This window comes from Myotis brandtii, unplaced genomic scaffold (genome assembly GCF_000412655.1).
Source record: "Myotis brandtii unplaced genomic scaffold, ASM41265v1 scaffold324, whole genome shotgun sequence".
NCBI classification, from domain to species: Eukaryota; Metazoa; Chordata; class Mammalia; order Chiroptera; family Vespertilionidae; genus Myotis; species Myotis brandtii.
The window spans coordinates 439,751-466,549 of NW_005362439.1; the positions used below are offsets into that span (position 1 = coordinate 439,751).

Consider the following 26,799-nt stretch of genomic DNA (forward strand, 5'->3'; position numbering starts at 1 on the left):
GTGTGGAGCCTCCCCGGGGCGAGCGCGGCCCCCCTCCGCCTCCCTGGGGCAGCCTTTCCTCCCAGTGGCGCTTTCGAACTCGGCCTCCCGGTAGTTCTCCTCCCGAGCCCCAGTCCTCCTCCTCCTTCCCGGTGGAGTTCAGTCCCTCCGAGGACGAGAGGGAGAGTTCAGACATGTCTTTCTTGAGGTCACAACCTGCTCTTCATTTACGAGACAGAAGTTTGTGGGGGGCAGAAAAGAAAGAAAATGGGCCTTTCGCCCGGACTTGAGTGAGGGCTCGGGATTTCATTTATTCAGGACCTACCACCCACCGGGACGCTGTGCCGGGCGCTGCAGGTACAAGATGGACTGACCGGCGCTCTGCCGGGATGTATTCTTAAAGAGGGAGGCTGGCGATGCATCAATAAGGACGATAGGTTCTATTTAACTTTTTATTGAAAAGTGTTGTAAAATATGACAGGGCCGTGCGGGGGGGGAAGGAGCGTGCAGCGTTATAAGTAGCGGTGTCGGTAGCAGGTCGGTCCGCGGCGTGTGCCCCGACGCGCTTGGAGGAGTGTGGTGTCAGCACCAGCCGGGGCCTCTTTGTGAGTTTCCAGCCCCGGGGACGGGGATGTTGAGGAGTTGCTCACAGGGCGTGTGCCTGTGTTTTGTTGGGAAAAGAACCAGGTTCTCCCGGAGGGTAACCTTGACTTGTTTTTGTCCGAAATCCCATGCCATCTGTGTTTGCAGTGCTTAGAACTTCATGGGATTCTCCTGCTGGAAGGAGGAAGTGGACGATCCTAGAGCTACTGGCGTGAGCTAGGCTGTGGTACTGCCCCCTCCCGGTCCCTTCTCTGGGCATGTGTCATTTCTGAGCCGAAGGCGGGGAAATGTTGGAACCTTGTTTTAGCTTAATCTAGAATTGTAAATATACAGTTCCAAGTATCGTGGTTTTCCTTCCCTACATATTTCCCGTTTCAGTAGGGAATTTTTTTAAAAATATATATTTTATTGATATTTTTTTTACAGAGAGGAAGAGAGAGGGGAGAGGGATAGAGAGGAACATCGATGAGAGAGAAACATGGATCAGCTGCCTCCTGCACACTCCCTACTGGGGATGTGCCCGCAACCAAGGTACATGCCCTTGATTGGAATAGAACCTGGGACCCTTCAGTCTGCAGGCTGTCACTCTATCCACTGAGCCAAACCGGTTAGGGCTCAGTAGGGAATTTTGACGTCACTAATAAGAAATATAAGCTGCCTGTTGTAGATGTATATAAGGTGTGGGTTATAGATCCGCTGTGGAGAAGAAAGTGCCTGCCCATTAAGACAAGGTGGGAAAACTGTGGTCAGTCATGGTTTGATTTTGTTGTTCCTAGAAAGAGGTAGTAGTGAAGATATTCTCATTCATTGTGGCTGAGTTGCGGAAGATTATAGTAAACTAGAGGCCCAATGCATGACATTCATGCAAGAGTAAGCCTTCCTTCCCCCTCGCCTGCCGGGACCCGGGCTTCCCTTGCAGCCCCGGCTTTTTTCCGAAGGTCGTCCGGAAGGACGTCCAGTCTAATAAGCATATTATGCTTTTATTATTATAGATGTTCTCCCTAAAATTGTACATCAGCAGAGGGAATGGGTAGAAGCTACAACAGTGATTCTCAGTCAGTTTACAGATGTTTCGCTCCCAAAGAGGTGGATCAGGAATCTTGTAGGGAAACTTTGAAACCCTATACATAGTGATGTCCCATGTCTCCACCTTCATTTTTTTAGTTAAAATTTTGCAATGTTGATTATTGCAGGTGTCCCCCTTCCCCTCCCCTTGCCCACCTCCACCCACCCCAACCTCCCTATCCCTTGGTCTTCATCCCACTATTGCCCGTGCCCATGGTATTTGTCTATTTATTCTTCAGCTAATCCCTTCACCTTCTTTATCCAATCTCACCCCCACTCACCTCTCCTCTGGCTCCCGATTCCATTTTGTTTGTCAGTTTATTATGTTGATTAGATTCCACACATTAGTGAGATCATAGGGTATTTGTCTTTCTCTGACTGGCTTATTTCACTTAGCATAATACTCTCCAGATCAGTGATGGCAAACCTATGTCACCTCTGACTCATTTTTTTGGTTGATTTTTCTTTGTTAAATGGCATTTAAATATATAAAATAAATGTCAAAAATATAAATCTTTGTTTTACTATGGTTGCAAGTATCAAAAAATTTCTATATGTGACACGGCACCAGAGTTAAGTTAGGGTTTTTCAAAATGCTGACACTCAGAGCTCAAAAGGTTCGCCATCACTGCTCCAGATCCATCCATGATATTGCAAAGTTTCAGAGTTCCTTCTTTTTTTACAGCCGTGTAGTAGTCATGGTATAAATGTACTGCAGCTTTTTTATCCACTCACCTATGATGGCACTGATGGGACTTTTTCCAGATGTTGGCTATTCCCACCCTTTTGCTGGAGTAGAAAAACGGTTGACAGCCACCTATTTACAGTGTACGATAGGGCAAATGGAAGCCAAACTTGAATTTATCTATGCAGTATTATGGATAATTGAGAATTGCTTGCATTCCCCTCATATGTCATCTTCAATTATAAATACTACCAGATTAGATTGAGAGATCTCCCTCAAGAGGTCAAAAGTGTCTTTCTCAAAGCGCTTAGGAGCCGTAAGTTTGTGAAAAAGCAGAAAAGGCACCTTTCCTGCTAACTTCACTGAGGGCCCATGATTTTATATATTCAGTACATTTTTTGAGTGCCTACCATGTAGCAGACACTGTTGGGCGGTAAGATTTTAGCACAGTTCCCTGTAGATGATGGGAGATCAGTACCTTCATGACACTGTAATGACAGCTGTCAAGCAACTACTTAAGACAAAAAGACCTCTGCATAATGAAGTGAATTCTGACGGACCTAAAGCTGAACTAAACCATAATGCTTACAAATTCTCTCTTGTGTAATACTTCATCTCTTTTAGAAAAAAAATATCTAAAACTGTTCAGCAAAAAATGATGGTGGGTTTTAGGATTCTGCTTGTGAATTTTAACTAACAAAAGCAAGAGCCAACTTAATGGAAGAGACATTGCTTGCTTTTTTTTTTTTTAAGGAGAGAAAGTTTTCATTCTTAGTGTTGCAAAGCCTAATTTTCATGTTAACTTAGATTTACAGTCAAGATTTCAGTTTCCTGATAGATACCTATCTTGACACTTCTGAGACCAGATAGGTATCTATTTGAGGTTCTTAGTCTAGACCAGCCGTGGGCAAACTACGGCCCGCAGGCCGGATACGGCCCGTTTGAAATGAATAAAACTAAAAAAAAAAAAAAAAGACCGTACCCTTTTATGTAATGATGTTTACTTTGAATTTATATTAGTTCACACAAACACTCCATCCATGCTTTTGTTCCGGCCCTCCGGTCCATAAATTGTGCTTCAAATGATTATGAATTTATAATCGAATGTATGCTTTTTTAGAGGAGCGCTTAGACCTTCCTTCTAATGTTGATTTTCACCCTTTGACAAAGAGTTGAGTACCACAGTTACTCATGTTGCTGCCATGAGGGAGTGCCCTTGGCACTACTGTCAATACTAAATAGTTCTCTGAGGTTTTGTCAGCTAATTTTCCTCAAGCAGATCATATTTTTCTCTTTTTTAACCTCCTTGGCACTATGTATTCATTTATAGAACTTCAGATTTATATTTTATTTCATGTGAGGACTTTTCTTAGTTTCTTGCTAAATTGTAAAAACTCTTGGAGTTAAGGGTTACATCCTTTTACAGTTGTCCCTTGAATAAAACGGGTTTGAACTGTGGCAGCCCACTCAGACCATGCACATGTATTTTCTGATAAGCAAACTGTGATTGAGAAATTGTAAATGAAGCATTATTTAATACCTCAGAACCTTCCAGCCCCTCTGTCACCTTTCCTCATGTAGCTCGTGTGTTCTGCCTACTTACTCAGCCTTCCTTTCCCCATTCTGCATCTGGCTCCTTCAGTTCTCCTTCCCCTGCTGATGGTTCCTTTACCTCCCGGACCCCTTTCCACTGTGCTCTGCCCAGGGCTTCCGACCAGCCATCATAGAGTTGTGGCCCATCATTATTTTAAATTGTGCTTCAAATGATTATGAATTTATTTAATGGTAAAGTGTAAATACTTAATTTGATGTAGTCAATTTTTTTTAAAGTTTAAAAGACAAAACAAAATACAGACACCTGTTAAGGGACTGTGGCACTTAGGGTTTTCTGGGGCAGGTTTTCTAAGATTAGATCCTTACACAGGAGTACACTGGCTTTTCAGGGTGGAAGAGTATAAACTTTACTGACTTATATTTCATGAAATAGCATTATTTTGGTATCTTTTTTTTTATCGAATGTATGCTTTTTTAGAACTGATTTTTAGAATGTGTTTTTTAAGTAGGTTGGCAGTATATGACCTAACCTTTCGATACATAGAACACTTTATTTTTGATTATTTAATAAGGGAATGTCCTTAATTGAGATTCTACTGTACCTCAGTAACTTTGCATCCTCCTTTATTTAACTAAATTTTTGGTAGTTCTGTAATTCATTAGATATTTATTAGTTATTCCCCTCTTGATGGCCTGAAGTATGCTCACATATCTAAAGCACTTAGCGAATTGCCTTATACAGAGTAAACACTATCCTGTTTGCACATTTGGTATCATTAAAATAATGTTTAAGGGTTAAGGTTTTCTAGTAATTAAAAGTTTTATCCAGATGTCCAAACAGGAGATGTAGCTATAGTCTCCATATTTATTACTGTTCTTGCCAGGTTGATCATTGTCATTTATTGAAAGGACTGGTTTTGGAGGCAGGGGTATAGGAGGATTCAGAACTAGTTGACATGAGTATCTGAAGGAGAGCACTTCTGAAATTTTTTTTTTTTTAAGGAAACATGAGTTTTGAATGCATTATTCTAATAAAAAGCTAAATATGTGACATTTGAATCTTTCTTAATCCAAAATTGGCTGGCTATATAGAATGAATTATCATTTTCATATTCTAAAATATGAGGCAAAGTAAAGCTTCCTAACCTTTGTGGTTTTGCTTAATTTCAGGAATGTATCCTCTTCACCTGCTTTAAAGTGCTAATTGGAAACAAATATATTTAAATACATGTTACAATTCTTTGAGGATTCTACCACATTCATTACAGTTTTTTTAAATTTATTTATTTTTTAAATCACCACAAAAATATTTATACTCAAGTAGCATCTACATAATAGCAGATTTTAAAAATGCTCAATAGTACAGCCCTGCTTGCAACACTAACATGTCATCTGGTCTGAGCAGCCAGTGGCACAGGTATCCTGAGTGTATCAAGCAGCTCTCATTACAATTTTTAAAGTATGATACAGTCACGAGGCTGGGGTCAGTAATCACTAGAATGAAGAAGTGTTGGTACATCTACAAGCTTAGTTGCTTTTTCCACTAAAATTAGAGTCATCCTTCTCTCTTTCCCTACTCACAAATAACTCGTGGGCGGGGGGCAGGGAACAGATGGAAGGAAGGTAGGTGTCCAATTTAAGCAGTAACACTCCAAAACAAGCCCTATTTCTAAGCTTAGTCTTTGTAAAATTTTACTAATTTAGGTTCCAACAAGTTTGTTTAGCTTTCATCATTCAGAATTGTGTTTCTTTTCTGTTTTATTCTTTCAGCATAAAGATGCCTATCAAGTGATATTGGATGGTGTGAAAGGTGGTACCAAGGAAAAAAGATTAGCAGCTCAGTTTATTCCAAAATTCTTTAAGCATTTTCCAGAATTGGCTGATTCTGCTATCAATGCACAGTTAGACCTCTGTGAGGATGAAGATGTATCAGTAAGTGTATGATTGATGCTTTTCAATAAGTTTTCAGATGTTGCCATTTCCAGACATTGTATGTGCATAGTTCATATAATTAAGTACCAATCATCTCAGTGCCCAATAAAATACTGCAATATGGTTTGGCACAATGTCATACCATTTCTCTACATTTGAGAAAATATTTTGCTCTTTCACCACCCTTCAACTGTGAAAAATGCGTAGAATTACAAGATACTTTGTTTTGCTTATTCGTTATTCATAGTTAAAAATGGAATTTGTGAATTAACAACATTTCATGCAGAATTTGCTAACTGTAACTCCCATACATTTTTATGTTAAACTAAATAAGCCAGGACTATGTATTTGGAGTTAAATACATAAAATATTCACAAATGTGTATTAAGTAGTCAATACTGAAAATTGGAAAGTAAATAGTTACTAGATATGACATTGCCACTGTAGGCTTTCTTAAGGGATACATATTATGTGCCCTAAAAAAAACAACAACAAAAACAATAGTTGTGTATAATCAATATGTAAACCATCGTTTATAATCTCAAATCTGTCTACTCCAATCAGATAATCATATTTAATGTCTCTTCCCACCACATTTTATTTTAGTTATTCTGTGAAGCTTGAATGCTAAATTGAAGCAAATTATTTCTGAAACTGCTAGAATTTTATGTTTTATATTTTTGTGATTCATCTGCCCCCTAATTAATGGTTTTTTCTGTGGTTTTAGTTTTTTTTAAAGATTGGGTTTGTTGTTTTTATTGATGATAGTATTTGGTTAAATTTTTGTTTGAAATTATATCCAGATTCGACGGCAAGCAATTAAAGAGCTTCCTCAATTTGCCACTGGAGAAAATCTTCCCCGAGTGGCAGATATTCTAACCCAACTTTTGCAAACAGGTAAGGAATATTAACATTATCCTTTTAATGAATATGACTTCTCCAGGCTAAAAGGGGTCAATGAGTGGGGAGGAGAACATAGGTAATACTTTCAACAATAAAGATTTAAGACAAAGATAAATAAATTCATTTAAATAATAGTATTTAAATCTGCACTTTAAATATATGTAACTTCTCTCTGAAATGACTCTGTTTTTAGCTTTAAAAAAAATTCTCTTATATTTAATAGTTTGAAACTTAATGACTTGTGATTATCCAATTCCTAGTGTTGTTTTATGTTGAATTCTATTTATAAAGGCAAAATTACTAAATTCTTTGGGAGATTTTGATGCATCATGATCTCCTCCCCTCTAATTTCCTATAGTTTCATAATTGGACCATCCTATATAATAAAAGCCAAATATGCTAAGTGTCCGGTTGTCCAGTCATCCGTTTAACCAATCAAAGCATAGTATGCTAATGATATGTTAAGGCTGCTCAACTGCTCATTATAATGTGCACTGACCACCAGGGGGCAGAGGCTCCGACTGGTAGGTTAGCTTGCTGCTGGGGTCCAGCCAATTGGGACTGAGCCAGACAGGCCAGATACACCTGGAGCCTTCCCGCGGCGCCCCACCCAGCTGGCTAACCTCCCATGTCCCTCCCCGGCCCCAATTGTGCACCAGTGGGGTCCCTCTCACAATCCAGGACCCCTTGGGGAATGTCGGAGAGCGGTTTTGGCCTGATCCCACAGGCCAGGCCAAGGGACCCCACTGGTGCACGAATTCATGCACCAGGCCTCTAGTCTTAATATAAAACCTTTCCAGGCATGCTATATTAGGTTCTTTGCCTTTTTAAGGAAGATGTATTTTCTCAGTACTTGAGAGAATTACTTAAATTATGTGTCTCAATGTAATCCATGAGAATCTATGTTGAATCTTAAGTTTCAAAATGAAGCAGATGATATTTTTCATTTATTTTATGCGTTGTACCACTTTTTCTCTTTGTAGATGACTCTGCAGAATTTAACTTAGTGAACAATGCCCTATTAAGTATATTTAAGATGGATGCAAAAGGTAAGGTCACTTCTTGTTCTGAATTGTTCTTCTTAGTCTGATGTCTTAAAAATTGGGGAGTTTGGCACAACTCATAAAAGATAAATTCTGGAATTCACCCACATATCTATTTCATAAAAATATTAAGTGTTCTCTTTAAAAAAACTATTTAGCTCAAGAGGTTTATGAGTTGAAAACCCAGCAGAAATAATTGCAAAAGCAGTTCCAAAATGCCTGTGTTTTATTATTAGTAATGATAAGCCCAGCTGGTGTGGCTCAGAGGTTGAGTGTCGACCTATGAACCAGGAGGTCAGGGTATATGCCCGGGTTGCGGGCTCATTTCCCCAGTAGGGGGTGTGCAGAAGGCAGCCAATCCATGATTCTCTCTTATCATTGATGTTTCTATCTCTCTCCCTCTCCCTTCCTCTCTGAAATCAATATAAATATGTATTTTTTTTTTAAAGGGTAAGTCATGCTCAGTCTAACTCTGAATCCATGAAGAAAGCATATGATCACTCTTACAGTTGAAGCTGTAGAAGCTTCATACTAATTTAACCAGTATCAATGATACTCAGGATGTTTATTAACTCACTTGAGAAGGAATACTATAAACTGAGTTATATTTAAAAACTTCATTATGATATAGAATTAACTTGCTACACAAAACTATTTTGTTTTGCAGGGACTTTAGGTGGCTTATTCAGCCAAATCCTTCAAGGAGAAGACATTGTTAGAGAACGAGCAATCAAATTCCTTTCTACAAAACTTAAGACTTTACCAGATGAGGTCTTAACAAAGGAAGTAGAGGAACTTATACTAACTGAATCCAAAAAGGTAAGCTTCAGTCATCATTTAATAGAACTTCTCTAAAGCAAAAGCATGTATTTGAACTTAGCAGTATTCATCAATGTATATAAAATGACATATCCCATTAGAACCACTGTAGAATTTCAAGCTTTTCTTACATTGTATTTTGCACTTTGCTTGCTTGTAATGATGAATGTGTGTTAATTTAAAGGGATGTGATCACATTTAAATCCTTTGTGATTGCTAACCTCAAAATTTATGCATTTTCCAGGAATCTACAGATCAACTCCTTCAGGAAATTTTACCTAATTCCCACCCGTCTTAGGATAATCTCTCAGTATTTTGAATAGTTTCAAAATAAAAATGAAATCACATTGAAATGACCTATTTTTTTCGTCCTACCCCATGACTCTATAAGCTCTTCAAGAGCGTGCCCCCAGATCTAGCATAAGTATAGAAGCTGAGATTATCAAGATGTGTCACAAGTAATTTTCACTTATGAAGTGTAAAAGTTTGGAAATAATTTACTTTTTATATGTTTAGGAAAATTCCAAAATTTTCCTGATATTACTGTTCACTTGCTTACTAATAAGATTTTGTCAGTGAGAGAGAAAGGAGCAGTTATTCAGCTGGAAATGTCAGCATATTTTATTTATGCTCCAACTAATAATCTGGTGGAATACGTCTTCTATTTTGTATGCAATTACCACATTCACGTGAATGAGGCTGCTTTTAAATATAGGAAACTGCATCTGATTTACTACATAATTTCTCAATCTTTATTTTGCTGTCACTCCCAAAAGAGCCTTTTTAGACTTATTTTTTTCCTTAGCTACCCTTTTATGAATTTTTAGTGCCACAGATATACTCTATATCTTTTTATTTACTGTATGCACATTTGTGCTTTAGACATAAAAATTTTCCAAGAACCAGATTTGCCGCTTTGGAGACAACATTGTGCCCCATCTATAATAATAAAAGTGTAATATGCTAATTAGACTGGAAGTCCTTCCAGACCACCTTCTGGACAAAGCTGGGGCTGCGAGGGAAGCTCAGGTGCCTGCCTGCGGCCAGAGGGAAGCCCAAGTCCCGGGTGCCAGCGGGAAGCCAGTGCCGGCCGCCTAGGGAAGGAAGGCCTACTCTGGCACAAATTTCGTGCATTGGGCCTCTAGTATGGATAATAATGTTCTACTCTGAAGTTAAATTGACTAAAGCTAGAAGTTATACTCTCATCAGTATTTCAGAAACATTAAGAGCAAACTGACTTTAGTAACTGAAATAAATGTTACACTGCTTTAATATTGATCTTTCCCATTCAAGTGGTAAAGACACTTATTTTGAATTACTATCTCTTTCCAGGTCCTAGAAGATGTGACTGGTGAAGAATTTGTCCTGTTCATGAAGATACTGTCTGGGTTAAAGAGCTTACAGACAGTGAGTGGAAGACAGCAACTTGTAGAGTTGGTGGCTGAACAGGCTGACCTAGAACAAACCTTCAACCCGTCAGATCCCGACTGTGTGGACAGGCTCTTACAGTGCACTCGGCAGGCGGTACCCCTCTTCTCGGTGCGCTCTTGGTTTTACATAGATGCTATCTTCATTACTCTGTTAGCTTATGTTTTTTCTTTTTTTAACTATATTTTTATTGATTTCAGAGAGGAAGGGAGACAGGGAGAGAGAGATAGAAACATCAGTGATGACCCCACACTGGGGATCCAGCCCACAACCCCAGGCATGTGCCCTGACCTGGAATCCAAATGTGTCCTGGTTCCTAGGTCGATGCTCAACCACTGAGCCGCTGGCCAGGCAGCTTATATTTCTATAGATATTCACTTGAGCATTCTCTTCAAACCTTTGCGTAAAAGTAGTAACATAGTGGAATCAATATTTAGTTTATGGGGGCTTGAGTAGGGTTGGTGAGAGACCAAAGCAGCAAGAAGTTTCTTTAAAGTCTTTCTAAGAGGCTTTTTTAAAGTCTTGAGAATTTTGCATCATAAATTATAATTTGGCTGAGTTTCTAAAATGCTTGCTTTAGTAATTTAACCTTTTTTCTTAAATTTTCTAACAGATTGTTGTTTTAAGTATATATGCTCTTTATCTCTGACTTTGTGCTATTTCTAGCCATCAGTGTTCCGGGATGTGCATACCATAGTTTTAAAAAAAGTTTAAAGGATCTATCCTTTGTGAAAATGTACAATCTGAAATTCAACACTGGAATCTTCCCCAAAATTTGGAACAGTTAAAAGATATGTAGATGTTGCCCTGCCCGAGTGGCTCAGTTGGTTGGAGTGTCATTCTGTGTACCAAAAGATTGCTGGTTAGACCCTGGTCAGGGCTCGTACAGGAGGCAACCAATCGATGTTTCTTGTATTCTATCTCTCTCTCTGTCTCTCTCTCTCTGTCTCTCAAAAAAAAAAAAAAAAAAACAAACAACAACAAAAAAAAACAATAAAAACATATCCTCGGGTGAGGATTAAAAAAAAACAAAGATGTATAGAGGTTGATTTCTGGGGTGCTCCGGTGTCTGCACTGCATTGTATTTGTAGCCACAGTGCTTGATGCTGTAGTGCTCAGTGAGCATTTGGGGAGTGACATTCTACTGTTATATTTGAGAGAATGTCTCCCTTTTTTGACAACTCAGTGTTTTTTGTTTTTTTTACAGAAAAACGTGCATTCCACAAGGTTTGTGACTTACTTCTGTGAGCAGGTTCTACCTAACCTCAGCTCCTTGACTACTCCAGTGGAGGGTCTTGATATACAGTTGGAGGTAAGAGAAGATTTCTCCTTCTGGTACTGAAAAGCCATTCTCATATTTTAATAAAAATATAAACCACTAACTTAAATCCAAATTCTAAGACAGTAGAGGTCTGGTGATGGCTAGCAAGAATCTGTCTTAGGATGAATTACATAGGAATGATTTATGAATTCAATTAAAGGTTGTTGCAATGGGAAAGCACTGCTTATAGTGTTCATTGTAGTCTCTACCTTTGTAGTCTTAATACTTTTAAATAAGGTATTTAACTAATGATAGTTCCCATCTCTATCCTCAACTGATAGAGCTGGATTTAAGCTGGATTAACACAAAATATCCTTTATCCTTTCTCCAATAGAATTGATTACTCCGTCTCTCTCCTTTGTATCTCAGCTCTAATGTTTATATACATTTTTTCACAGCATATGTAATACTTTACATTTACTTATCTCCCCACATTTAACCATATTCATCTTCGTATCCCCAGAATCTAGTGCAGAGCCTGATTCTGAAAGTCACTTGATGATTGTTGAATCAAACTGAAATATGAAAATGTACTTCCCTTATAGGTCTTTGGGGTAAAGAAGACTCATTGTACACTGTAGTTTGCTTCAAATGTTCTGGGTTTGGCTTATCAGACTGGATTGAATAAAGCAAAGATGAATTTCAAGAATAGTGGCAAATACGAGAGACTAAATTTTAATAGCAAATGAGGCCCTCTCTAAGTGTTAGTAAATAGTTATTTGCTGCTAACTCCTAGCCGAGTGGTTCCCAAAGTGGGGCACACGCCCCACAGGAGGGCAATTTGATTTTTAAGGGGGGCAATTCGAGATGGTTATTAACAGTGAATTTTTTTCATTTCTTGTGGTTCTAGGGGCCTCAAATACAGTATATAAATATATATTGTGACATATTTATGCATTTCAGTTCTCTATTATATGTTTTGAAACTTTATTTGGTATTTTTTCATATCACTTCGTTTTGTTTTGTTTGTTTTTTACAATTTCTTGGTGATTTCTTTCTCAGTACTTCAACTGTCCTTTTGTTCTTTTTTTTCTCTTTCATGGATGCCATGTTTAGACCAAGTTAATGGCCTTTTAGGCTTCCTCCATGTGCATAGAAGTTCATTTTTTGAATAATAAAGAATTATTTGTCACAGGCGGGCATCCAGATTTTAGAGATACATAGGTGGGGCATGGCCAAAAAAAGTTTGGGAACCACTGCCCTAGCCAATTTGGCTCAGTAGATAGACCAAAGGGTCTGCGAACCAAAGGGTCCCCGGGTTTGATTCCAGTCAAGGGCATATTCCTCAATCACAGGCTCCTCCCTGGCCTGGGTCCTGGTCGGGGCTCATGCAGGAGGCAACCAATTGATGTTTCTCTCACATCAATATTTCTCTGTCTTTCCCTCTCTCTTCCACACTCTCTCTAAAAATTAATGGAAAAATATCCTCAGGTGAAGATTTAAAAAAAAATGTTATTTGCTGTTAAGAGTACTTCCGCAGTTTTTCTACAAATTGTCAAGTTAGTTAATGTATTTGTCACTTTTGCATTGTATTTAGCACTATCATTATTAACCTGTAGCAGAAAATATCATGTATATTCTTTTCCTTATTATATTTGATTGTTGAAAATTCTGAGAGCTGGGTGTTAGGGTCTTGCCCTGCAACTGACATATATTATTATTTGACCTTTAGTTTCCTCAACAGTAAAATATAGGGCTACATCTCTAAACGATTTTTGTCAGGTCAAACATTCTGATTACATAAAAGTACAACTGAAAATTAAGCAGTCTTAAGTAGTTATCTAGAATCATTCTTATTTTACAGTTCTTGCTTATTCAAGAAAATAATACTAATAACAGTGAATTGTGTATTTTAGGTATTGAAACTGTTGGCGGAAATGAGTTCATTTTGTGGTGACATGGAAAAGCTAGAAACAAATTTAAGGAAATTGTTTGATAAGCTATTGGTAAGAACCCCCCCTCCCCCATGGAAATTATATAGCCCCTGAGTATAATAGTGTAGTATTAATTTCTAGATTATGGAGAGCCAGAATTTGAAGTTACAGTATTAGACAATATTAGCAAGTGCTGTTAACTGCTCAGGCCACATGTTTTCTACTTTTTTTAAAAAAATCTATTTTTAATCTTTGGCATTTTTTCTGTTGTTGATGCTTTGTATGAAGTATAATACAGGATTTATATAGTAGGGTGTTCTGCTAGTCCTCTATCAAAATATTTTTTACATCAGTTGCATTTCACCAGGTTGCTGTCCAAGGCCTGGTAGGTTTAGCAACTAGGAAATAAAGTCATTTAAGTCATAATTGTAGAGAAAATAGGCTGTCTGATAAAATCATCAGAGTCACCAAATTATTTTGTTGGGTGTGAGCAGTTATGACGCAGTGATAAGCATTAGGTCCATAGTGTGAATGGAGTCATCCAGTATCTGTAATACCTACTAGGGTGCCTTTGGTGGTACTTTTTGAATGAAAAAAGAGTCAATACTTAGAGAATATGGACTAATATTCAAAGAAGATTTTTGGAATTAGCCTAATGTAGTAGGTTAAGATCATCAACTGATGAGGTTAACCTAGGTTGACTAACTTTTTCACCATAGGAAAGATAATACGCTTTCAGAATTCCACCTACATTGAGTGCCTAATGAATGTTAGCTACTTTCATTGTCATTGTTAGTAGTAGTAGCAGCTATAACATAGGTTAATATGGAGAATTGACAGTGTAGATCATTGATCCAAAAGGTCTAAAAGACATATCTTACTTAAATTTCTGATCTTGGTATGTTTTAATGCTTCATGCCTTACCATAAAAGCATGCCCTACAATTATATGCTTATAATTATTTAGAACAGATTGCAAATATCTCTGTATCTTCATCTCTTAGGAGTACATGCCTCTCCCTCCAGAAGAAGCAGAAAACGGGGAGAATGCTGGTAATGAAGAACCTAAGCTGCAATTCAGTTATGTGGAATGTTTGTTGTACAGCTTCCACCAGTTGGGTCGAAAACTTCCAGATTTCTTAACAGCCAAACTGAATGCAGAAAAGCTCAAAGATTTTAAAATTAGGTGATGTATGATTGAAGTAGTCTAATCCTTGGCAAAGACGATGGTTATCTGATGCTCCCTGGGTTTTATTTTCATTTTTACAAGAGCTGTCTTCCCACCCTGCCTTATTCCAGTGGAACAAAATTGAAGAGCCACAAAACAGAAATGGGTGCAAACATTATAATATCTGTCATATATGGGAGAGAAATAACTTTTCCAAAAAAATGGACTCTGGCTCTCCCCACTTGCTTTATGATTTGGGCAAGTTCTAACACCCCAAATTAACAAATTTACATCTTAAATTTTGAAATGCTTAGCTTCTGTATCATCTGTTACTGTCCTCTACTCTTTGGTAAAGCAGAGGTTTAATATGAAACATTTGATCAGAGGCAGGCAACTTAAGTTACTCTAGCGGGTTAGTGTGGTTTTGCCAGCTTCCAACATGGTGTACTGTGTTGGGCCAAAAACTGCAGGTGATGGTGCAGCCCATCAACCTCATCTTCAGATATTTTCAGACTAGATCTCAGATTCAGGTGTGACTTCATGAGCAAGAGAATATGCGGATAGAGTGCTACCATTGGTTATGATGCATATGTGAACCTCATATTAGATAATACAGAATATACTCATTCTAAAACAAAGTCAGGAAAACAACTGGGCTGGATCATGTTAAATGGAGTTAATATTACTCTGCTCCGAATTGTCTCCAACTAGAAATGACTAGTTGAAGTCAGAAATTGTTGAGAAGGCAATACAGTTTGTGTTTTTTAGGTGTCGTTTGTCTAAGTTGAAGTAGAAAAATAAAGTTGAAATGATAATTTGCTAATTAACAAATACTTCTTCCTTTAGGCTGCAGTACTTTGCACGGGGCCTGCAGGTTTATATCAGACAACTTCGCTTGGCTCTCCAGGGTAAAACAGGCGAGGCCTTAAAAACAGACGAGGTAGGAATACTGAGTCACATCTCAAAAGAAATTTTTATAATAGCCACCACTTATTACCAATTCAGACTGTATTCATACATTCAAATGTAACATGCGACTTTATTTGAAATGGTGCTATAAGTCTGTGTCGTGATACATGATGTTAGAAGATTGTCTACATATTTACTAAGTTATATTTTAGTTATTTGCTAAGTTATATTTTTGTCATCGTTGCAATATCTTGAATGTTTTCAATGTTTGTGGAAAATGTTACCAAACTTAGATACATACCAGTCTTTCCCTAGGATCTCATTAACAGTACATACTAGTATTGTTTAAATATTAATGGTTGTCATATTTTTAATTTCATCTTTTTGAAACCCAAATACTAAATTGGGGGAAAATATTAGGAAAAATATTAAATTGCTAATTCTATCCCAAACTTTGTTTGTGTTGGGATATTTGGTTTCCTGGTTTCATCTATTTTGATCATTCTTCATCCCAATCCTAGTGAAATATTTTAAGTTTTCATCATGTCTATCTTTAACTTAAACTGATTATACTTTTAAATATATTTTTATTGCTTTCACAGAAAAAGGGAAAGGGAGAGAGAGATAGAAAAATCAATGATGAAAATCATTGATCGGATGCATCCTGTACATCTCCCACTGGGGATCAAGCCCTCAACCTGGGCATGTGCCCTGACCAGGAGTGGATATGTGATCTCCTGGTTCACAGGTTGATGCTAAACCATTAAGCCTCACCTGCCAGGCTAAACTAATGTGTGTTTTTTAAACTGATTATTTTTTAAATAATTCCTATGTGCATATGACCTGTCCCTTACTCATTTTTTTAGGTAGATTGTAGATAACACTTTAATGTTCTAACTAACCTGTCAAGATTATTTACTTTCTTTGCCATCTCTGCACTGGTTTATAGTAAAAAAACAAAAAACACAGGAATAATGATTCTGAAAGAGTAGTGTAATAGAATATGCATTGTAAAAGTTATTGGCATTCTATTTTTTTTCTTTTTGCAGAACAAGATTAAAGTTGTTGCATTGAAAATAACAAATAACATCAATGTTTTAATAAAGGTAATAAGTATTCCTTTCTTACCCAGTCCTCCCAAGCTTGCTAGAAAAGTAGTGTTTTACTTCTGAACTACTTAAAAATATGCAAGAGAAATACTTATTTGTTATTGATATTTTATCCTGAAACTTGAAATCACATTTAGAAAAAACTTAGCTTCAGTTTCTTAAGTGTTGTGCAAAACAAGGGATTAATAATAGGTGTACCTTTTAAAAAAAGAATTATTTTTAATATATACTTTTCTTGCCCTAACCGGTTTGGCTCAGTGGATAGAGTGTCGGCCTGCGGACTCAAGGGTCCCGGGTTCAATTCCGGTCAAGGGCATGTACCTGGGTTGCGGGCACATCCCCAGTGGTGGGTGTGCAGGAGGCAGCTGATCGATGTTTCTCTCTCATCGATGTTTCTAACTCTCTATCCCTCTCCCTTCCTCTCTGTAAAAAATCAATAAAATATATTTAAAAAAAGAAAAAGAAAAAAAGAATGGTGCCTAGCTAAAAATGAGTGCTTAAACACACTTATTGACTTCAGAGAGGAAGGGAGAGGGAGAGAGAGAGAGAAACATCAGTGATGAAAGAGTCATTGATTGGCTGTCTCCTGCATGCCCCACACCCGGGATCGAGCCCACAACCCTGGGATCCAAATGTGACCTCCTGGTTCATAGGTCGACACTCAACCACTGAGCAACACCAGCAGGGTAGTAATAGGTGTAACTTTTAACAAAATTGTCCTTGTTTAGTTTTTTTCTTGCAGCATTTTTTAGGACCTTAATCACCAGCACAAGAGCAAGAAAGATAAATTAAAGCTTCCTTTCCTAAAATTAATCTTTAAGATGTCTCCCTGTTTCTTACCCTCACCACCCAACCACTCCACTCACCATCAAATATATAGAAATCTTGTCTAATTTTGTCTCTTCAGGATCTCTTCCACATTCCTCCCTCTTATAAGAGCACAGTAACATTATCCTGGAAACCTGTACAGAAGGTTGAAATTGGGTAAGAATTATATTTAAAAAGAATTTAAGTGTTATGATTTACAAATATGAAAATCTGAATTCAGATGTTATATTTACTGTACAAAGTGGTACGTTATTAAGTGGTTCTTAATAAGATGTTAAAATATGACTATTAGAAGTATGACTTAAAATATAAAATCTAATTCCAGTACTTATAAAATAAACTGATGGAATACAGCCCTAGATTTTTCAGCCTATTTGTATTCATGTAGCATAACTTGACTTTCTGACAAGTTTTACAAAATGGTTCACTTGCATATAGTCTTTGAAGTTACGTATTCTAGATTATTTTAAAGCCTTGTAAATCTTTTTCGATAATGTCTGCATAACTAAGACACAGTTAATTTGATGACATCAGAATGTTATTCCTTTTTTCTGGTATGACTATCATCTTTAGAGTGCCTATGCTAAATTATAAGTCCCTCTGATTTAATGCAATTTTTTTTATTGTGGTTCTTTTTACTGTTATAGGCAAAAGAGGGCCACTGAAGATACAACTTCTGGCTCACCACCCAAGAAATCTCCAGCAGGACCAAAAAGAGATGCAAGGCAGATTTATAATCCTCCTAGTGGGAAATATAGCAGCAATTTGGGCAACTTTAATTATGGTGAGCGTTTCCGTTTGGGTATAAGCAGTATGCAAGATTAGACAGAGATTGTGTTGTACTTGATTTTCATTATCAGTTATATATAGTATTATAGCTGTTTTGTGTGATTTTTCTGAGTTAGCTTGGGGAATTAGAGCTATTGGGGAAACAGTTGATCCCGTTCCTTTTTGACACACTCTTGTGGGCTCATTGAACTGAGCATGTAGCACTAAGCACTTAAAAGAGAAAAATATGCCTCTTGTATTCAGAGGAGCCAACAACAAAAAAAAGAAAGGAAATTGGCATGAACCATCCATTCCTGGTATTCCCTGTTCTAGCTTCAAGGCAAGACAATCTGTGCATTCTCCCTCAGGGATAGAACTATAGCTTCTGGCAAATGTGGTGTTAGTGATCCTCCCTGGTCCTTGTCAGCCTACTGCTTGTCCTCCCATCTTCTGAACTGTTTCAAAAGGAGAGGTCATAGAAATGGAGGATGTTAAAGTGTCATCTGGCAAGGAAGATGTGATGCATTGTGGTCTCCCTGCTGCCCAGAGTGCAGTCCTCTTGTCAGTTTCAGCTGTTAGTGCCAGAAAGGTTTCCCACCAATCTATTCTTTCCCAGGGCTATCAAATGAGAAGTGAGGTTTGTTTCTCATTGACTTAAACCCTCATAGTTCCTTTCAACGAAGAATAGACGAAAATGTCATTGACTCTACAAATCTTGTTTTAAGATATCTATATATAAAAAAACCTAATGTGCTAAGTGTCCGACCAATCAGTCGACCGCTTGACCAGTCACTATGACGCACACTGACCACCAGGGGGAGACGCTGCAACTGGTAGGTTATCTTGCTGCCAGGGTCCAGCAGATCGGGAATGGGCGAGACAGGCTGGACACGCCCTGGAGCCAACCTTCCTTGGTCCCTTCCTGGCCTCTAAAATGTTTCTTCTAATTAATTTCCTTTCAGAGTGCATGAATTCGTGCACTGGGCCTCTAGTTTAATAATACTAGCACTCAAACATACTTGTTATTGGCCTTGATTACCAGAATTACAATCAAAGTAATTCTGCAGTACAAGTTTCCCCCACTATCCATAAGTAGAGCATTCCTATAAACCTTTCATAAGCCAAAATGGTGTGAAATGGAAGCAGTTATGTTAAATTTATGTAGAAAAATTTTAGAGCTTTCCAAGACCCAAAAAATAACCTACCAAATTACACATCCTATATAATAAAAGCCTAATATGCAAATTGTCCCCTCAACTGGGAGTTTGATCAGGGGGTGGGGCCAGCAGCAGCAGGCGGCCGAGAGAAGGGAGGCTTCCCCACCCCCAGTTCACCCCCTGTGGGCAGCCGCTAGTGACCCTACCTGTGCACGAATTTCGTGCACTGGGCCTCTAGTAAAAACATAAAATAATACATATAGTCAAAGCAGGAATGATGATAAATACACACCATGTTTACATGCATCAGTCCCACTCAAGCAGTATATTTTCTGTTACTGGATGCCAAGTAAAAGATCACTTTGATACTAGCAGAACCTATGGTAACCAGCAGCTTTCAACATTCTCTGTTTAAGTAGTACAAATGGTAGACATAGACTGATTCAATACACAGCATCTTTATTTCATTCAGCACAATTGAAACCCTTAATTACATCCAGTTTTAAAATAAGCATAACATCTTTACAAACTCTCGGGCTTTTCTGATATTTTAGAACACATCTTACTTGGGTATGCATAAAATCAAGATAGAGCACAGGTGCTCACAGATACTGTTCAAAGCTATGGCAGCTTGATACTGAGATGATGAATGAGTGTAGTTCCTGGGAAAGGAACTTGGTGGAGCCACTCACTGTTCGCTGCATGCTGCCTTGATAATGGCTTACTACAGAACAAACACTGAATACTATTTTTGCTTTTTGCCTTTTTTCTTTGAGGCAACTTTAGTGTGGGAAAGATCACTGAATTCTTTTACTTATGTAATAATATGAAAACGTGCATCTCAGCCTCTTTTCTTACCTGAAAAATAGGTGTAACAACGAGATCTTAAAAACTTCAAATAAGAATATTTGTGAAAGCATTTTGTAAATGGAAAGGATTTTGTGTTACTTTAGGCATATTTAGACTTTTGTCCAAATATTGTCCTCTGTCACTTTTACGAGTTAATATGATGTCTTAAAATTAACCATTTTTAAAATCAACTATTAGATCAGATTCTATCATTTGATTTAATGAACATAATCAAGAACTATGGCAATACGTAGAGAATTGTATTACTTCACTTGGGCAGTTCAGTTACTCTTGAGTTTCCATGAGGATTCTGCCCTGTGTCTGATAGTGAGAATCATGATAATAATGCATTTGAAAAATGCAAACCCTTAGACTGTATGTGATATTTTTTTAAACTATCAACGTGAAAAACATTTTTTTACCCAAGACAAAAATCCAGGAGTCACTTACAGCTTCAATTCTGTAGTCATCAAAGTAACAAAGGGTAAACAAGCATGCCCAATGATTGTCTTTTGTGTCAGGTATTACAATACTTTACAATACTTTAATATTTCTATAGGGCGCAACTTGTTATTGGGGGTTTATCGTAAATTGAATTACAAAGCAAACTCAGCTCTGATTCTTAATCGAAAATATGAGTAAATTTTCTTCTAGTTTTTATATTTGGGAGCTGCTTATCTGCTTATGCATATTCTTGTGGTACTACAGATTAGAATTGGTGGGCCCATCTCAGAATTTTTACACCTTTTTTATGCCTGTCTTTGGGGAAATGACAGCATATCAGGAAGATGTTTCGCATATCAGAAGCATGTTGCATTTCTTTTTTTCTGGGATGTTATTGTTGCCTCAAAATTGGAGGGGAAAAATGTTTTGTGGTCTTTTTAAGACGAGATTTTGTTTATATTTTTAAATTTTCTTATAATGGGATTAAATGGTTTACTTTTAAAAAAACAGGACATTTTGCAATATGTCCCAGTTGCAATACGTACTTGCTAATGTTTCATTGTAATGAATTTAAAACTGTACAAAACATGTTAATAAATACTATCCGCTTATCCCTCAAAAAGAAAAATGTTACCCACATTTGGCAAAATCATCATAATTCTACTTTTCCATGTCAGCCAAGCTCGTGCTTTGTTTTATTTTTTCCAGGAAGACTGAATGGTTGTTGATGTTTTTTAAGTCATATACACTGAAGGGTTAGGAAATTTATTCCTTTTGTGTTATTAGGGAAACAGGTAGTATTAATATTACCACCCACCGTTCAGAACAGGTCTATTGTACCAGTGCCATGGGCCTAAACTTGTTCACCATAAAGGAGGAGCCATAATTTATGATTGTTCTTTGAGTCCATGCAGATATATTTAGACTTTGTTTCCTTATCCAAGTTTATTATTTTACTAACCCATGTCTCATTTATTTACTTTATAAACATTGTACTGTTTCCCACAACTGAGTTCAGCTTCCCAGTGCATTTTCAATCAAATCACTTACAAACATACCAATGTTTAGTTTTCTTTCCTATGAATAAAGTTCCCCAGTAACCTGGGAGTAGTAAACATTCTATATTTTGTGACTTGTGTCCTTTACCTTTTACCTTTTTAAAATATAAAGATAATTTTTATAGCATAATTTTAACTGGGAGTAGTGGTGTTTTAAGTTAGTAATATAAGCTTGAAACCATTAGAAAAAAAACAAGTGCAGAATGGTCTCTCAGGATGAAGCCCTTTGAAAAGAAAATTTGGTGACTCTGTACTGTAATAACAGCTGTATCAGTTGCAGATCAAAAAGAAATAGCCAGTATAGAAAAGATAACATGCCCTAACCGGTTTGGCTCAGTGGATAGAGCGTTGGCCTGCGGACTCAGGGGTCCCGGGTTCGATTCCGGTCAAGGGCATGTACCTTGATTGAGGGCACATCCCCAGTGGGGGGTGTGCAGGAGGCAGCTGATCGATGTTTCTCTCTCATCCATGTTTCTAACTCCCTATCCCTCTCCCTTCCTCTCTGTAAAAAATCAATAAAATATATATTTTAAAAAAAAAGATAACAGGATCAAGTAATACCATCATACAGCATATTTAATATAGTCATTAGAAATAGCTGAACAATTTAGGGGAATCCAGTTCCTCATATTGAAATTGATTGAAAAACAATTGAAAGGGTGGATTTTAGTAGTCTGTTATTAGCTTATAGCTAATAATAATGATATCGATGAAAGTGTTTAGTAAGTGTGTTGATGTTAAATTTACTGAGAAATTAAGGTTTTATAATGAGTATGGTTGGGGGGGAATGTGCAGACATGCAATAGATGAGGCCAAGTCTTAGTCAAAAATGCAGAGTTATAGCTACATAAAGGTTGCATCACTACCTGAATGCACCCATGGTCACTGCATTCTTTCCCTCAGAACATCTAGTAATATTCTGAATGTGTTCACTGGGGTAATAAATATGATGGTTTCATTTAAATGGTGTGCATACTGATCAACTTAGAATAATGTGTCATGAGAGGTGACTTTGAATCAGATCCCATTCTATTAAACAGATAAATATTGGCTAAGCTAGAGAAAGATCTAGTTAGTTATCTAACTCACGAGTTTCTGGAGGAAAAAAATATATATATCAAAACATCACCCAGCCCTGACTGGTTTGGCTCAGTGGATAAAGCGTCGCCCTGCGGGCTGAACGTTCCCTGGTTCAGTTCCGGCCAAGGGCATGTACCTTGGTTGCGGGCACATCCCCAGTCGGGGGTATGCAAGAGGCAGCTGATTGATGTTTCTCTCTCATCGATGTTTCTAACTCTCTATCCCCTTCACTTCCTCTCTGTGAAAAATCAATAAAATATATTTTTAAAAAAAACAAAACAAAAAAAAAACATCACCCAAATAAGGTAACTATATTTCTAGCCATAATGGTAAAAAAAAAAATGGGTTGCAGTGCCGACTTAATAGGAATTTTTCAAGTATCCAACATTATGGATCCAAAAATAGCAACACAGTTTCTTTTTCGTGCTCCTAATAATATGCCTGCCGCAATGAGGAAGTTTGAAAGTTCAATGAAGAGATTTGATCTCTGGAATTAGAAATTTGAGACTCTTAATTTATGTATGATGAAAGTCCAGGCTTACTGATAACTTCAATCAATTTTCTTTACTGGAAAGACTCCTCAGGAATATGTCTCTGGAGCTATAAAAGAGACTGCCTAATGAGTCACCATCTTATTCTACCATATGACACATGTGACTTGATTTTTCAGCAAAAGATGTGCTTAATTTACAATCAGTAACCCAAATACCGTATGTATACACATCATTACTTTTTGGCAGCATCTCTGAGCAGCAGCTCATATAGCTGATTAAGCAGGGAGAAAAGCTGTCAGCATTTATATCTATACTAGAGGCCTGGTGCACGAATTCGTGCACGGGTGGGGTCCCTCTGGGTGGCCTGTAGGGATCAGGCTGAAACCCACAGTCCAATACCGCCTGCAGCTCCTTCCTGCCACTCCTGCTCATCCTGGCCCTACTGTCCCTGCCGCGGGCTCGCGCCCAACCAGTCCCAATCAGGAGAGGCTGGCACTGCTACAGCAGCGCTGACCAGCCATGAGCCCTGCATCTATCACCCTCCCAAGGGGAGTGGCCTGTGGGTTCGGGCCAGGGAGGGTCAGTGGGAGGGCTCCAGTGAGTGTCCAGCCCATCTCGCTCAGTCCCAATCAGCCAGACCCCAGCAGCAAGCTAACCTACCGGTTGGAGCATCTGCCCCCTGGTGGTCAGTGCACTTCATAGCGAGCTGTTGAGCAACCTTAGCATATCATTAGCATATTATGCTTTGATTGGTTGTTCCATTGTTCTGCAGTTCGGTCTATTTGCATATTACCCTTTTATTATATAGGACTAGAGGCCTGGTGCACAAAAATCTGTGCACTGGCGGGGCTGGCGGGGGGCGGTGGGGTGTCCCTCAGCCTGACCTGTGCCCTCTCACAATCTGGGACTCCTCGGGAGATAACCACCTGCTGGCTTAGGCCCGATCCCGTGGTGCCTGCCCCGCCTCCCTGGGTCACAGATGGCAGGCCCAGATCCTGCACTGGGTCGCAGATGGCAGGCCTGGATCCCACCCTGGGTCACAGATGGCAGGCCGGGATGGCGGCTGGCGGCAGGGCGGGTGGCAGATCGCGCTGCCGCCTGCCCCACCTGCAGCATGCAATTTTAACGGCCATCTTTGTTGGGTTAATTTGCATACTCTTCTGTTTGGCTGGTGGGCATAGCGAAGGTATGGTCAATTAGCATCTTTGTCTTTTATTAGTGTAGATTCTTGAGTTTTGGTGCTTGAAATATGATGACCCAATGCAAATTGTCTATTCATTGCATTTGAAAGGAAAATTGTGTCAGTCTAGCCTAATATTTTTAAGTATAGAAATTTTTATAGTTTCATTAATTATCTGTGATAGTGATAGGCATCATAATATTGTGACCTTGAAACATCTTTGTTACTAGGATACATTTAATTGAGTACCAACTATGACTATATTTTGCACCTTGATATATGTTCTTTGATATACATGTTGTCCTAGTTTTAAGTACAGAATGAATCTATGGATGATGTAGCAGAATACCAATGCTGCTTTTATAGCGCCTACTGCTTCCTTCAGAGCACTGAGCTACATTTGCTGTACCATGAAGTCCTGAGCAAGACCTAAACCCTTGTTCGCTTTTTCGTAGAGCAGAGAGGAGCCTTCAGGGGAAGTAGAGGTGGCCGAGGTTGGGGAGCACGAGGAAATCGTAGTCGGGGAAGACTCTACTGAATAAGACATCTCATTCTTCAGCATCGTCATGAGCTTAACACACTTAAATTCTACTACTCATTGGATTGCCGGGGATGTCCCTTAAAAGGACTGCTGCCTTCAGCTAAAAACTTATTGTTCTTTATACCTTTGTATGTATGATCTACTTTTGTAACAGACCATGGTTGTGTCCAAGGTAAAACCACAGCGATATTTTTGGATGCTTTGTGCACAATCTTGTTTTTGCAATATCATCATTATTCAGACTTCATATTGTGAATCTTTTAAACATCTTAATAATTTGTTGAGAGCTATTCAAATCTAAAATATAATGAAATTCTATTTCTGATAACTGGTAAAGATGATCAGTTTTGAAAGCTTACTGATTTTCTTCTCCCCTCTGTCCTTTTCCCCCAATATATAGAGAAGAGTAATGGTCAATTTTAACATTTGGTTTTCATTGGGTTTTTTAAATAAAGCTGCTAGGCAATGGTTCAGCATTCCTACCTAGTGTACTAAGAGCAAAATACTTAAATGTAGAAATATTACATTTTTAGGAGAATGTAAGCTGCTTTGCACTGCTTACTTAACTCTTCTCCATATGTTGTGATAAGCTTTTGAATATGGGATCTTACTATTTGAATAGAAATGTGTATGTATAATATACATACATACATAAGATATATATGTGTGTGTGTGTATATATATATATGCATGCCGACTACACAACATAAATCATTTTTTAAAATTCCAGGAACAGGTCATCTTTGACATGGTGATTACCCTTTTGAGGCTGAATCCATTATTAACTTGTTATCTAGGTTTTCTTCCCAGTAGTGAGGGATTTTGAGTCCGTTGCACTTACATGATTATTGTTATTTAAAACTGAAAATAAACAAAGGCTGCATTTTCAAAGATGAGTTTGGCGATCCCTTTTGGAGAAATACAGCCAAAATACTGAATCTGATGTACATATAGGTTTCTACAGGATGAAACAGAATAATTTAGAATTTGGGAATTGAATAACCAGGGCAATCCAGGAAAAGTGACTTGATAACATGTTCTACCAATAATAAGGGATTCTCTCTGTTTGCTTTTGCCACTTTGAAGATTTAACTTCTCAGGTTATTAATCAAAATTATTGTATAAGTTAGCCAATAGAATATTTAGGTTAAAAAACAGATGGGGGGTTTGTGGAGTGTTTAATGTCATGGGCATTTTTAGTAGCATAGGTCCTTAGCTCTGCATTTGAATGTTTCATATATTTTTGTTTCATAGTTAATATTCCCTCCCCAAGTTTGCTACTCAAATCCAGTGTCTGAGTAACATTTTCTAGTAGTTTGGCATATTTTTTGAGGAATAGTTAGTAATTCCAATGGCAGTGTCTTCAATACTGTTAACCCTTACATTGGGGAAAAAACAAAACCCCTTTGTTAGAAATACTGCACATGTTTATGGGATAAATATTTTTTGAAGACTAGAATTATACAAGTGAGCATAAGAAATTGGTCAGCTTGATTATGGAGTGGTGGCAATAATCTAAACATTCCAAAAGACAATGAGCTGAACCTGAGCTCCCTTGGAATCTGAACAGACATAGGAATATGGAATTGCTATTTGAAAACTGTGACCCGGTGGCCGAAAGCCATTTCAAGTATAGGAACTGTATTAGGACTACAGTTATATAAATTTGAACTTTAGGGGTAACTTTTCCTCTCTTTCTTTTTAAAAGAGTATTTGTAAACTCAAAGCTGAGCAGAATTGACTCTACTTTAAGTTTGATATTGAGTTGACTGTGTTTCTTCCTTTGCCACCTCATTGTTCCCCTTCCCTTTCCTAAGGCAATAATGCACAACTTAGGTTACTTTTGCTTCAAAAATTTGAATGAAAAACTTCATGTCACGATTGTTTTTCTTTTGCAAGACATCTGTTTATCACATTGTTCAAAAGTAAGTGTTTCCTTATGCTTTTGGAATAAATTTCCTTTTGTAATTTTGTTTTGTGTCTTGATGTGTTATGATTATGATAACTTC

General features: G+C 37.9%; 2 protein-coding genes and 1 pseudogene across 2 annotated transcripts in view; 2 read left to right on the plus strand and 1 right to left on the minus strand.

Moving 5' to 3' along the window:
* The window catches only part of LOC106726848 (importin subunit alpha-1-like), a gene marked incomplete at its 3' end in the record, with an annotated part of 10,795 nt that extends 5,582 nt beyond the window's left edge, over positions 1–5,213 (minus strand). The window contains exon 1 of the mRNA XM_014543283.1: positions 5,182–5,213. Coding sequence (XP_014398769.1) covers positions 5,182–5,213 — 32 coding nt within the window. The remainder of the gene's footprint in view (positions 1–5,181) is intronic.
* A 58-nt stretch (positions 5,214–5,271) lies between these two features.
* On the plus strand, positions 5,272–26,762 carry API5 (apoptosis inhibitor 5). Its single transcript, XM_014543284.1, has 14 exons — positions 5,272–5,373; positions 5,657–5,818; positions 6,622–6,715; positions 7,705–7,770; positions 8,432–8,583; positions 9,916–10,122; positions 11,219–11,323; positions 13,189–13,278; positions 14,210–14,391; positions 15,220–15,313; positions 16,332–16,388; positions 17,299–17,375; positions 17,867–18,003; positions 24,705–26,762. Exons 1-14 carry the CDS (start codon positions 5,272–5,274, stop codon positions 24,785–24,787), a joined length of 1,608 nt encoding a protein of 535 aa, XP_014398770.1. The 3' UTR covers positions 24,788–26,762.
* Positions 14,403–15,200, plus strand: LOC106726850 (annotated as a pseudogene).
* Positions 26,763–26,799: the final 37 nt, after the last annotated feature.